Source organism: Vigna umbellata, chromosome 10 (assembly GCF_029865625.1).
Source record: "Vigna umbellata cultivar VRB3 chromosome 10, Vumbellata_1.0, whole genome shotgun sequence".
Taxonomy (NCBI): domain Eukaryota; kingdom Viridiplantae; phylum Streptophyta; class Magnoliopsida; order Fabales; family Fabaceae; genus Vigna; species Vigna umbellata.
This window is the reverse complement of record NC_142174.1, coordinates 16,938,650-16,953,909: the sequence shown is the minus strand read 5'-3', so window position 1 is coordinate 16,953,909 and position 15,260 is coordinate 16,938,650. Positions and strand designations below refer to the sequence as shown.

The 15,260-nt window shown below is 25.6% G+C and overlaps 1 protein-coding gene across 1 annotated transcript; it reads left to right on the top strand.

The window, feature by feature from the left end:
* Positions 1-14,111: 14,111 nt before the first annotated feature.
* LOC148192064 (protein SMALL AUXIN UP-REGULATED RNA 12-like) lies at positions 14,112-14,711 on the top strand. Its single transcript, XM_088100865.1, has one exon. It carries the CDS (start codon positions 14,149-14,151, stop codon positions 14,461-14,463), a length of 315 nt encoding a protein of 104 aa, XP_087956991.1. The 5' UTR covers positions 14,112-14,148; the 3' UTR covers positions 14,464-14,711.
* Positions 14,712-15,260: the final 549 nt, after the last annotated feature.

Sequence of the window (15,260 nt, the reverse complement as noted above, 5' to 3'; positions counted from 1 at the left end):
CTAAAAAAAAATTTATTTTTTAATTTATTCAAACATTTGCTTAATAAATTCATTAATACGCTAAAAAGAATATCCAAAACAGAAAATGAGATAGATAAATAACATAAGATAAAAGTTCAATATAATAAAAGACGAGAGAGAAAACACCCAAAGAAAGAGAGAAATTGTGAAAGAATGAAAAAAAATAGGTGAATGTGGACATTAAATTTAGAGAAAATCTTATTTGAAAAGAAAATAAAAGAGAGTGCACGATTAATTTGTATAAAATTAAATAAAAAATTTATAGTTATCGCATTTTCTTTTATATATATAAAGAGAGAGAATCTATTGCTTGGATCAATAGTTTATAAATATATGTTTGCATAGTTGTTTTATAGGGTATTCATGTGCGTGAGCTTTTTGGCTCGTTTGGATGGCTATTCCTGTTTTATAAGGGAATTTAGTTGAATAGTGTGTGACTTATTGCAAATGACCTGTGTTCGATTTCTCAGTACAAAGAAAAAACCAATAAATCTTAAATTAGTTGGTTGAATATTTATACTAATAATAAATTAAAAGAAAAATCTTTTTATGCAATATACGTCATATATATTTTTTCAAAAGTAAAGTAAAAGAGAAAGAAAAATGGAAGGAAAATAATGAAACATGTTGTAGTAATTATTTAATAATAGTTAAGAGCAAAAATGTCCAACGAAAGATATATGACAAAATGGGAAGTATAGGATAATTTATTTCTACTCACAAATGAGAAAAGTAATGTTGCTTTTAGTTAGGAAATTTCATTATTAGAAATAAAGAAGAAAAAGAATGAAGCAAAATATGATTTGAATCGAGAATAATGACAGAAAATATAGGGCCTAATACAGTTCACTATTTAGTTTATTTTTTACATGGAATCTAGCTGGAATTGTTACTATGGCATTCCAACTAAGAAAGTTTGACTATTATGTTGAGTGTGCATGGAAACTGTGATTGTTGAACGTAATCTTTTTTGCTATTAGGTTTTGTTAATTAAAGATATGTGTAGTACTACAACACAGAATTAGAATATAAATAATGGGTGAAAGTATATGTTGAGCCAAAAAGCAATGGGTGATTATGAAGGTCGTCGTGGTCACGGAAAGTAAAAAAATGAGCCATGCTCATGACTCATGTTATTCTTGTATTCAGATTTTGTCTTTCACGGGAAGGCCTCACATGGTTACATGTGCTCATTTAGACAAATTTAAAAAATGGGAAAGTTTATTTCGTAATTTATAAAATTGAGATAGTTGACTTTTTTTTATAAATATAGGAAGACTGAATTATAGTAATAAATTTAACGATATTTTTATAAAATTATAAAATTATGAAAATGTGAAGTTGTTATGAATTAGAATGAATTTTTTTTTCTAAATTTTTTAAATGAAAGTTGTCAAAATTCATAACGATTTTCATTTTGAATTAAAGTTATTATGATTCATAACAACTTAGTTGTTCAAGAAAAAAATTGATATAATTAAAATTATCGTGAATCATGACTATTTTGATTTACTATAAATCGAAAATCGAAAATCGAAAATCGAAAATCGAATATCGAATGATTTTGATTCAAATTAGAAATAGTCATGCGTCCGACAACTTTTATTCAAATAATTTATAAAAAAAAATCGTCATAAATAATAATAATTTCACATTTTCATAATTTTATTAAAGAAATTATAAGATAATGACTTCAATTAGAAAATCGTAAAAACTCATTACTTACCTTAAATGTGAAAAAAAAAATCAATAATCTCATTTTTATAAATTACAAAATAAATAATCTCAATTATAAAAATTTGCCGCTCATTTACTTTAAATATTAATTCCATCTCTTCAATTACTCACACATCCTATGGTTTCATGCATCGTTCAATTCTATGCATTATGTTTAATTATCCAGGGATAATAAGCAAATATAAACTTCAAGATAGAACATTTTTGCATTAAATATCTTATCGGGTGTACTAGAAATATAAGAGACTACGATATATTTTTAATATAAAACTTTAAAATTTAATGTTTATAATTTTTGTTATTGTATGTCATTCAATTTTATCATATTCAATTTTAGCATATTTTCTAACCCTCTTAACACCTAATCTTTTAAAATAATCGTTAGTTTTACATTTAACAATTAAACAGAGAATTGTATTTGAATCCATGATTTCATACCTTAGCTTTCTGACGCAATGTTCTATGTTGATTGGTGGAATATGGCTGGGTTTGATTATGATAGCTTTTAACTTCTTTTTTATGTTAATGAGTAGTTTCAAAATGATTGATTAATGTTTCAATGTTTATTTTTTATATATTGATTAATATTTTTAATTGCTAATAAAATAACAAAAAAATATTTTAATTTTGTCCAATGATAAATATTGTTGTTTTGAAATGTTTGGTAATATATGTATTCTAATTAAGAAAAAAAGAAGTAAAGACATTTAAAAGAATCGATTTTAAATTAATATTTATTTTTTAGAGTCTTTATTTGTTTTTTTAAAAAAATGAGATATACTTTAAACATCAATAAAAATAAAATGGAAAGGGTATTTCAACAAGATACGGCTAATACATAAATAGATACTTATAATCATATTAGAGTTGCATAGAAGTTCATTACAATATGTACTTTTGTACATTTTTAGTTTTTTTTTTCATTTTAAATTTCTTAACTAATATTCTTATAGAAGGCGGGTGTTTATTTAACATTTCTTTGAATAAAGACGACGAAATTTTATAATTTCATAGTCGAAGTTATTATATATTGTTATTTGATTAAGAGTTGAGTTCAGCTAATAATGTATTACTAAATAAATTTATTGAAAAAATATTATCTATAGTGTCAAGAACGAAAATTTTATTTTAATAATATAAATAACATAAAATAGCTGTATTTTCTTTTTAAAACACTTGGTTCCGATCAAACAAAGAAAGACAACGTTGATTGTAGTGAAAGTTCTCTCATTTCTTATCTATTTTCGAAAAAAAAAAACACGATAATCAAAGAAGAAAAAATGTCATGTTTTTCAATGAGGACAAGTGAATTTACTTTTTTAATCATTACATTATTACATTAATGAATAAAAAAGTAAAATTATCACTAATGGTTTGATACTATTTATTCTTTTTTTACTTTTTCACTTTTCATTCTATATTCAAAATAAGGTAACGAATTCAAGGATGAATAAAGAGTATAACCTATATAATAATAGACTATTTTTCTAATATTTGTAAAACAATCATTATATTTGTACCGAACATTATATTTCTTGCAAATAACAGTACATTCTTTTATGGTAATCCTGACTATTTTTTATAGTTAGCGTATTTAAATTTTGTCACTACAAAATACAATATGATAATGAGATTTATATTATTTATATGTAAATTAATTTTGTTTTTATTGAAGTTGGGACATTCCATAAAGAGTTAATAATGAGAATATCCCTCGCGGTTAAATTTTGAAGGATGTACTTTAAGTACTTTGTGCAATAAATACAAGAGCTCGTAGAAGGTCCTTTATGTAGCCCTCAATGGGCGACGTGTGTGTATGTATATATATATATAGTATGATATCTAAATCGAGGGGTTATCAATCACAATTGATCGACCGATCGCTCTATCAATTATAGAGACGACTTGCCACCTATCCACTATACTAAGCGCTCGTCAATTATCTTATAATTGACAGTACACGTCAAACCTCCATAAGCAAGCCAAAACGCTTGTTAAAAGTCAAGCGACATATGACACTCAGTCAGCCAAATCAAGTCAAGACCAGCGGACACTTAAAACGGTTGTCAAAGGTTAAGCGACACAAGCCAGGATCAACGAACGCTCGATTACGTTAAATGAGGTTGGGCCAATTAGCCCAACACTTAAATAATTGGATCAGTAGTCCAGATGTTCCAATCAGAGAAGAAATTGTCAACAATATCTAACCGTAATAATGCAGGTTACGGAATCAACTAACCAAATATCAAGACCACGTGGATCACAAGCAAGTAACTCGATTTACCAACTAACCGGATTTTAAGGTAATCAGTTATTTTACTTTCAGGTTAAATACAGGAGAACCTAAGAAAAAAATGTACGTTTTTTTTAAAGAACAAAAGTTCTATCACTCATATCTGACTTTGACATCGGAGTATCTTCACAGGTACCCCATTCTCATTAAAAAGGACATATTATACTGTGCGAGAAGTGTGAGCAAGACTGCCAAACGTATAAGAGAAATACCACATTATCAACAAAGTTCGCATCTCAGTCCTAACAATTATACGGATATATATATATATATATATATATATATATATATATATAAATATATAGATATATAAATATATAGATATATAAATATATAGATATAGATATATAAATATAGAGATATATAGAAGGAGAAAGCAAGTGTGTGACAAGGATTTACAGGAAGTGAGAGAATTGATTGGTTGGACTTTCGACATTACTGTTTGTGCGACCTTAACGTCTGCCCTAATTTGTCTTGTTACAGAACTTTTGGAGACAAAAGTAACATGGCTTCACATGTTTATCATTTCATTTAGTCGCCATTAATCAAAACCAATGCCTTCTTCTGATTATTATGGTATGCTACATATTGTAATTTATGATTCTTAGATTAATTTTTGGTTTGGAGCAGATGATATGAAAAGGGAAGGTTGATGTATGACGAACATGCAAGATGGTTTGAAAGTATAAAGAAAAGAAGGGGAAAAAAGAAAAATAATGAGAAGAGAGAGAGATACTTCCTCCAACATAATCCACTGTACTGCAAAAATGAGGGGAAAAATGTTTTTGTTTTTAGGATAATGAGATACCATAACTAATTATAAATCAACCTCAATTTATCTTGGGTGTATTATTTTTTTAATTTTTCTGTTCTTTTTATAAATATTAAAAAAATAAGATTAATATTAATAAATACAACTATTAATGACAAATAAATTTTTTATTTTTATTCATTTATTTTCATCTAAATAATATATTTTTTACTTCTCGGTTAAACATGTCTATCTTTTAACACCAAACCTTATACTTTCCCATGATCAGATTTTTATTGTTCTATCTTCCTTTCCATAGGTATCAAAAGAGAAAGAAAATAAAAGAATTTATTGAATCAAGAGATATACGTTTACACATAAAAAAAAAGATAATTATATATAATAGTAATGACAAACTGAAAAATAAACAAACAAAAATAATGATTATATATATATATATATATATATATATATATTATTCTAATATATTTTTTAATTAGATAATAGATGTTTATAAGTATAAACTTGTTGGTGAAATGATTGAAGACAATTAAAAAGGAAGTACAATTTTGACATAAATAGGATGCCAGTCATTTTATCCATATATATTTTATTTAAATGGATAAAATGGAATTAAGTTTCGTCTTTCATACTAATGTAGTGGCTAAATCATGAATAAAATAACAATCAATATTTATATATTTAAATCTCTCACTGTTAAAGCAATTAGATGTAAGGAACATAACTTATTTGTTATCACATAAGAGTAAAATTGTGACAATTAAAACTTCAAGATATTTGGGTAATTGTCCAAACCCCTCATGATAAAACACAATACTTTGATTTTATCAAAGATTTGAGCACAAAATCTATCTTGTTTGACAAACTTTCAAAAAATTTAAAAATTATAAAAAAAAAACACAAAAATCAATTATTTATTTCTTGGTGTCTAAACAATTGTCTTAGTCTGTATGATCATATACTAAAAGATGAATTTTGACGGAGGTTGGAAAAAAGATAATTCAACCCAAAGTGAACTTTAAGTATTGTAACAAGCGATGACCTTAAATGTGTGGTCAATGGATTATTCATGTACTTGAATATTGCAAATGTAATGTTTGGTCCAAAAATTGGTAAGTACACAAGTTTTTAAATTAATCTTTTTGTAGAGATCTTCGAAAGAGTCACTAGCATTGGGTTATTGCGTAATAGGTTTGCTATTATCAAACAAATATATTTTCTCTAACTAAAGGAAATATTACCGGATCTGGCAATTTCCAAGTTCTGGAAGTATTTGAGAAAGTCAAGAAATAAAAAAATATATAATATTATATTATCTTGCTTAATATTTATTTATTTAAATTTCAACTTGAAACATTTGTTTTATTTCATTATTAGTTTTACATGCGTGTATTAGTAATATAAGGATCATAATTTATTATGATTCCAAATAAAATTTAGAATAAATAATTATTACATTTTACATGTGTTCAAGATATTATATCAATTAATTAGAGACAAGTAAAAATATATAAGTAGATACAAATCTTATTATATAAGTTTGCTAGTTTTGTAAGATTGATTTAGGTTTTATTTCTTAAGATGGTATTAAAATTATCTAAAATCTATCATAATGAGATTTGTTATTTGTTAGACTAATCATGCTATCCGCTATCATATCACTATCGAAGTATTTACTGATTTCTAGTTCAACAATCAATATGTATATGTCTTAGTGTGAGTGAGGTGTGCAGGAGATTCCAAAGACTAATGATAGAACAAGTTTATAATATATAAATAGGTATACATTTTATTTCACAATCTAATTTTTTAAAGTTAAATTAGACTTAAAACTTTACTTTATAAAATAGTTTTATATGATTGAGTTAAGATTAAAGTTAACTTCTTAAAACAGTATCAAAGTCATCCAAATTTTATCTAATAAAATTTATTATTTGTTGAACTTATTTTATCACCCCTGTTGAATCAACTAATGTTTTCATTCTATATCTATCTATATATATATATATATATATATATATATATATATATATATATATATATATATATATATATATATATTTATTTATTCATTAGAAATAAAATAAATTTATACATAAAAGTTCCACTCTAATTTTACATAGCAGTTTTATAAAATAAAATAAAATTTATTTATTTTAAATAATATGTATAATTTATATTTATTTATTATTAAAAAATTATATAGAAGTAAGTATAACGACAATAAAAAAATATTAAATACTGAACTATCATTAATTAAAGAACAATTGATTGAGATGAAATTTTAGACATTCACCCAATTAAAATTATAAATGACAAAATAATAAATAATTTAATAAAATTAGAAATATCCATCAAACAATCATCATCATTAATAATATATATAACATAATTAATAAGATTAAGTTAGAGATATTCACCCTAGTGAATAATTACAATCATAAATAGTATAAATAAGTAAATAAGATAACGAGATTGTTGGACTCTATGTATTTTGGAATGAAATGATGTGACATTATTTATAGGTCACCTTCATAATGATTACACTTGGTTAAGGCTTTGTTCACATACGTAGATTTGTAGGAGATGATTTTCGGAAGAGTGGATTTGAAGTTAAAGTTTTTGTTGTTTGTTTGAGTGGATTTGGAGGTAATTGAGAGTGGATTTCGAAGTAAAGTTTGTGAGAATTAGTGTACGATTTGATTGATGTGAGAGATAAAAAGAAATTGTTTAATTGTTAGAAATTGAAGATTATCAAAATATTCCTAATTATAAAAGTAATATAAAATGATAATTGTAAATGTTATATTTAATTGTAAAAATGTTTATAAAAAAAATAAAAATTAATTTTTATAGATTATATCTATATTTGAATTTGAATTTGACTATTTAAGAAAATGTTTTTTTATTTACTAATTAATAAAGTGAAATAATATTTGCTAATGTAAAGTTACTTTTTAACTATGTATAATGTAAAAATAAAACAATTGTGATGTTAAAAGAAACATTATATAAAATATTTTGTCAATAGAGACAAAACAATGTTCCCTTCCCATTATATAAAGTTGGACAGGAGGAGTAATTGTGCTGTATGTGATCTCTGCTTGTTCACAGGGTTAGAAAAGATTTTTCACCATAATCACCCTCAAATCTTGTTGCATTGCTGTGGATGAGAAAAACACCTCATCCCGCAAATCAACAAGAATCATTCGTTATAAATCTTTTAACGTGAATACAATTATTTTCTAAATCCATCTTCTCAATTTTCTCTTAACAGTGTTTTCTCGTGAACACACTCTAAATCTTAATTTGATTTTGTAACTTCCTTTTTGCTTGTACGAGGATGTTAAAATATTAAGAAAGAGTGGCCTCAAAATTTTATCACTTATTTTGTTGTACTTTATTCCAATTTCTCAATTTACGCAAATCCTACTTAGGTCGAATTTATCATGATTACATTTTATGATATTTCAATTTGATTTGTTAATCTCACCAACTTATTTTGATTTCTTTATTTAATTGATAACTATGGACAAGGATAAGGTCGTCTGCGGGCTCATCCTTCCTTCCGTTTTGTTTTTTTGTTTTTTTTTTCTATCAAATTCTTCTACTTTAATACTTTTATATTGTCACTATATATATGGAAATAAGTTTAATAAAATAACATTACACCATTGCTCTCAAGCCAATGTGCCTGCCTGTCTTCTTTAACTACTAATGAAATGGGTCCTATGGTTGAACCATTGAAAGTGTTGGCTTATCGTCATGCTCAAGAACAAAGTTTGAGAAAAGGGATTTAAAGATAAAGTATATTCGAAATTGTTCTTTCATGTTTATGACATATAAATGGTGCCTGCCATAACGACTTGCGTTGCGATGATGGAACAAAAATAGGAAGAGAAGAAGAGAAAGAAATAAAAGAAAAATAATTTTTTATTGTTAAGTAATATATATATATATATATATATATATATATATATATATATATATATATATATATATATATATATATTTCTAATACTAAAAGGATATATAGTATAAGATGTTATATAATGTGATTAGATAACCTTTGGCATAAAAAGGTGTGATTACCTTATTTGAATAACTTTTCTTGGAGAAAACAAATTGACAAATTACGATTATTGAAAAAAATTGACATGACTTAATTATTTTAAAACTTGACAAAAGTTCATTTCAAACCATTTAATGAAAAATTATATATACTCAATTATAGACTTACATTCAAGCGGATGTTTTTCATTGGAAAGTGAGAGATTTGATTTTCCAACTTCTATATTATTAGATAGATGAATACACTTTTCTATAATTGTTTTTGTGTCATTTTACAATCATAAACTCTATACTTTAATAATAAAAATATTTATTCATTTCAACAAATAAATAATTACACTGTCTTTAATAAAAATAACTACATATTTTTCTTACTAAAACAATTATTTAGAGTGGTAACACACATACTAACCATTTTTATCGAATATCCTATAGCTTTTGTTTATTTTATCATTTTGTTTATTTTTTGTTTTTAGTTATTCACGACCTGGAACAAAAGATAATTAAATGGGCAAGGGAGTGTGTTATATGTTCGTTTGTCTCTTTTTAAAATTTTAATCACCTTTAGTCATTACAACCACTTTTAAATTATGTATACATATATTTATAGAGCTAGAAAGAAAAAATTGGTAAAATAAATATAATACAACTAATTTATTATAATGGATAAAATTTATTATTATTTTAAAGTCCCGCAGATATAACTTTAGAAAAGATATAAAAAGAAACAGAAAGAGTATTTAACTGAAAAATTATACATAGATACTCAAGGTGTTAAATAACAATAATATTAAGAATTCTGGATAATAAAAAATAACAATAAATATTGATTAGGTGTTTTTGAAATAATAAATATTTCTATTTCATTACTCTGTTTAATTCCCCTGGCATACAGAGAAAAAGCAGTAGAATACAAAAATGTACTTAAGTTTCCAACAAAATGTGAAATTTTAGTAATATTTAGTTATTGAGCAGCTTCATACATGGAACATGCTTTTGTCTTCTTGGTTCAGACCTTTACTTTTGTTGCAGGGTTTATGAAATGGTTGTTTTAATCCTTTCTTAACATAAGAAGAAAATAATAATAATAATAATAATATCCAATCACTGCCCATTATAAAAGCTTCGTATAACACATTCTTATTAGGCCAATTTGAAGGGACTTTGACAGTAACGGCCTACCAACAAACATAGGTTTTAATCACAATTGACTTCTACAGTGTCTATTGATTCAGACTCCTTTCGTCTTTTAGTACATTTTTTTTTTCACTTGTCTCAAATAGACCATAAATACTTATTCCATAAAAAATATAATTGCATAAATTATTCGGTTTGATTAAATTTCAGATATAATCTAACTCAGATATATTAGATTTAGTTACATATGAACACTTGAAAAAGTTTAGAAGTACGTCATGAATATATTATAGAACAATCCATAAAAAGATAATTGTATATAAACACACCATCTAACAATCTAGTAAACTTGTTTTGTTTAATTATTGTCAAGTCAACACTCCAATGATAATATACTGAGTAGTTATTTAATTTTGGTTTCGTCTAATAAATTTACATAACTTTACATATTTATATAATCTCAGTCTTGTAAATCCAAGAGTAATCAAATATATCAATTTAACAAAATTCAAATTATATTATATTCATGCAAAATACAAATCTAGTCTCAATTCTATATATCATATTTCATCACACAACTTAGTCATGTACAATTATACAATTAACAATTACAATATATCAATTATGCAAAAATTGTGTCATTAGTTTCTCTTACTTGAAAGATTGATTAAACAACCAAAGAACTCTTATAACCACCCTTATCACATGAAGTTCTATATGCTCTTATGAACAACACAAATACGATCAGGACACACCATTTGGATCACTCATAAGCTCAGACTAACAAAGAAAACTCAAATACTACATACGAATAAAAAAGGATATCATGCAAAGAAAGAACAAACAAACAAACAAAAATTGACAAAAAATCAACTACTTTATTGAAGAAACTTATCAAACATAGATTGAGAGCTCGTTGTAATACGAAAAACCTAGAGAGAAAGGAAAAACCTATAGAAAAAAGATTTTAGAGAAAATATGTGTTTTTAAATAATTATAAATGTTGGAAGTCTCTATCGATAAGGTCAATTTAGAGTATATGAGTAAGTGCAAATTTCACCTTACAAGCTGATTTTATGGAGTTAAGTTAAGTTTAAAGTTCACTTCTTAACAATAAAATTTCTATTTATAATTTAAACTTTTAATATTAAAATAATCAAGTATCTCTAATTTAAATATACTATCAATTCTAAAATATAATTTTCTATATTCTTACTATATGTCTTTATATAACCTTTTTAAATTTATTTTATTTTATTATTGGAAAATAAAAATAATAATGTATGCAATGAAAATTCCAATATATTTTTAGGTTGATTATAATAAGTTTATTATCTTAAAAGAGATTTTTAGGTTATATGATACTTTTAAAAGGTCATATACAAACTTAAAACTACATGTGTAACAATTAAATTGGTCAAAGACCCAACAAATTCTAAATTTGTCTACTTACCTTCTCCTTCTCTTTGAAAGGTATTATAGTCATATTTTGTTTGTATTTTGAGATTATTTGGAATTTGATTTTTTATGAATGATTCTTTGACAAGATTCCAAGAATTATGAAAAATTTACAACCAAATTTATTCCTGGGCCTTGTATAGAGTTGGAATTTTTTTGTTCAGTACTCTTTCACATCTTTATTAATATAATTAGATTCACATATATTTTATTTCTAAATTTTAATTATATTTTTCAGAAAATAATTTAAATTTTTATTGGAAAAAATATAAAAATAATATTTAAAATTATAGAAATATAGAATTTTTTTTGAAAAAAATTATTTAGAAAAAAAATATAAAAATAGAAAATTAAAAATATAACAAAATATAAAAATTTTAATTGAAATTTATAAAATTTTTAAAATAGAAAAAGTATTAAAATTTATCAAATATTTACAAAATATACGAAAACAGAAATTTAAAAATGTAGCAAAATATATAATTTTTAATTGAAATTCATAAAATTTTGAAAATAGAAAAAGTATAGAAATTTATTTAAGAAATTTAATTTTAGAAAAATATAAAAATATAAATTTAAAATATAGTAATTTAAGATATTTGAAATAGATTTGATTATTTTATTGTATTTAAATATGTAAATGTAAAGAATTTTTTTAAGGATTTAGTGTTTTTATATTTAATTATTTAAATGTGAAGATGTTTTCTCTTTCAATTTTTTCTGCAGCTTTTAAATCTTTTTCGACATAGTTGGAGGTTTTTTTCTATCATAGCACATTTTGTTGTTCAAATTATTTTAAAAAATAAATAAATTTATATTACTCAAACTTCTTAAAACTAAAAAAAAATTGCATAGAAAAGCTCCAAATTTTATTTCTATATTTGTTTTCCAAATAAAACTTTTTAATATATTTTAATAATTTTTATATGTTATAAATTTTATAAATTTGAATTAAAAAATTTGATATTTTGTTATATTTTTAAATTTAAATTTTTATATTCTTTTCTAATTAAAGAATTTTTTTTCTAAACAAAATTTCTATATTTTTATAGTTTTAAATATTCATTTTTATATTTTTTATAATATATATATATATATATATATATATATATATATATATATATTTTCAAATAAAAAATTGTGTTAATATTAAAAGGTAGTTTAGAAGATAAAATTGATGATAATAAAAATATGAAAGAGTTTACTGCTGAAAATTTTCTATAAGAGTCATGTAAGAAAAAAAATATGTGAGTTGATATAAGGTTGGATTAAAAGTCTCAATAATAAAAAAGTTAGACAATTTGCTGATACATTATTCAATTATCATGTAAAAATTTATGTAACAACCTATCTGACAAACGCCTCAATCTTTCAATACCACCTTCAAGATTTTATAATAAGGTTTACGATTGAAGTTATAAAATTTGTTGTAGATATATTTTAGTATTGATACTTGGTAATGAAAGTTTGTGTAAAAGGAAATATTACTTTTTAATTCATTTGAAGCTTTTGATTAATATAGATATTTATATGTGCTGAAGATTTTACTTGATGTTTGAGACTTTTAGCATCTTGTTTTAGTGAATCCAACAGTGCCCATTTATTAAGAAGTCTAAGTTGAAGATATTTTTTATCAACCCAATTCAGTTCATAACCTATAACTCCTACCACAAATGCTGTTGATAAAGTTAACTTGAACTTGGATATTTCTAGCAGATTTCCTCCTTCTAAGTGAGAATTGCATGTGTTTAAGTACCAGTCTCGTCTTAAATAGAGACTGCTTCTGTTCTATTAACAAAGTAGGCTCAGAATAGCAGTATTTGGTAGTGTCATTGTACATGATTGCTTCAAAATAGTAAAATATAACACTACAGGACGAGGAACCCAAAATGGCAATGCAATTGAATGCTATGATAAATAGCTCTAGGACATGTTCCATATAGGCTTTAAGCTTTCCTTCAATTTGAAAACGATTTTCACCTTATCTGTGTTTCCTACACGCCTAATTAACTGATTAGTTGTGAAAGTGTCAATTTGGTATATGGCAATTAAGGTAGATACCAAAACCAAAACATATCAACGAAAGTACCATGTTTGAAGCATAAAACCTAGCCACTTAATGCAATAGAGACACGTCTGAAAATACCATGTTTATTTTTACTATGTTTGGGACTCTATCTGTACTAATTAACACTGTTGAATTTGATCAGATTACAAACTAAAGAAGGAGAACGTATATTGTGCCACTTGCCCTTTATGATTACTTGGCGAAAATGCTGAGATGCAGCATCCAGCAGGAGCAAGAAAAGATGGAAAACTGAATGTGTGCAAGTGAAAAATTCCGACATGATAAAAGGATGAGTGAATGGAGACAAAGTGATGGAAAAATTTTGAGTTAAGAGGAAAAGTGGCCCACAATGTCTATTGGGGAAGGAGCAGGCAAACAAACGTTCACTGGTGTTGGAACTTGCGTTCCCTGATAAACAAGTTTAGCCTAAAACACTTTGGTCTGCTACCAGTCCCCACACCCACATGACTTTGGTTCTCTCTTCCACTGTAATATCTCACCATAAATACCCCTCCACTCTATCCCATAATCCACACTTCTCAAACCCTCTCAGACAAAAAAATTCTAAGTTTGAAGTGCAAGAGCAACATAATGGCCATCAAAAAATCCAATAAACTACCACAAGCTGTTGTTCTCAAGCAAATTGTCAAAAGATGCTCAAGTTTTGGCAAGAAGCAGACTTACAATGAAGAGGGTCTCCCTGATGATGTACCAAAAGGCCATTTTGCTGTCTATGTTGGGGAGAACAGAACCAGATACATTATCCCAATCTCATGGCTGGCTCATCCACAGTTTCAAAGCCTGCTCCAAAGAGCTGAGGAGGAGTTTGGCTTCAACCATGACATGGGACTTACCATACCCTGTGACGAAGTTGCATTTCAGTCCTTAACCTCCATGATGAGATAGGAAAGGAGGAACTACATATTTGAGAAGCGGAGGATTATAGTCACAGACATCCCTTTTCAAGTGGTGATTCGCTAGTTAAAAGGTCCCTTTGTCAAGTGGTGCTTATGACTGGTCACTACTGTTAACATTTTACTTTTGTTGTTGCTATTGTATATACTATAGATATATAGATTGAAGTCCAAGCGTATTTATTCCTTGGCAATGTCATTTGTATCTTTGATGAGTGGTGATTTAAGCAATGTTGTTCATGGGGGGTGTTACCCTGTTGAATATTTTGATATCCTCTTTGCTATAATTTGCATTTGTCTGCTTTTTATATTAGCTTGAACGAGCTTGTTAATTAAATCCAAAGATATTGTTTGACATTCAAAACTGGCAAAGTTAAGCAATGTGTATTTTCAAAGGTATTAAAATTACAGTGGTTATGGTGATTAAAAGGTATTAGGAGGAAAAGGGAATAAGCAAATGATGCAAGGGGATCGGTTGTTGTCTTTTCAAGCTCCATTTTCTCAAATCCCAAACAAATTTGAGTTTCATCAGTTACCAGAGTTCTGATATTCTTGAAAGATGAAAGTCAAGTGGTGCATCAATAGTTGATGAAAGATGGAGATAGACAGGTTGTAACACAATTCTAAAACTGCAAGTTTATTAGCATTAATAAAGCAATATAAAACTGCAATGCACATATTTCTTACTAATCATGCACGATACATAATGGATCATTATGTCACATCCCTTTCAGATATGATGCGGGTACACTACATTCTCTCTCTCTTTCTCTGAATAGAAAGAATTTC

Bases quoted from the DNA above. Each gene is read 5' to 3' on its own strand.
- LOC148192064 (XM_088100865.1), top strand. From the start codon at position 14,149: ATGGCCATCAAAAAATCCAATAAACTACCACAAGCTGTTGTTCTCAAG.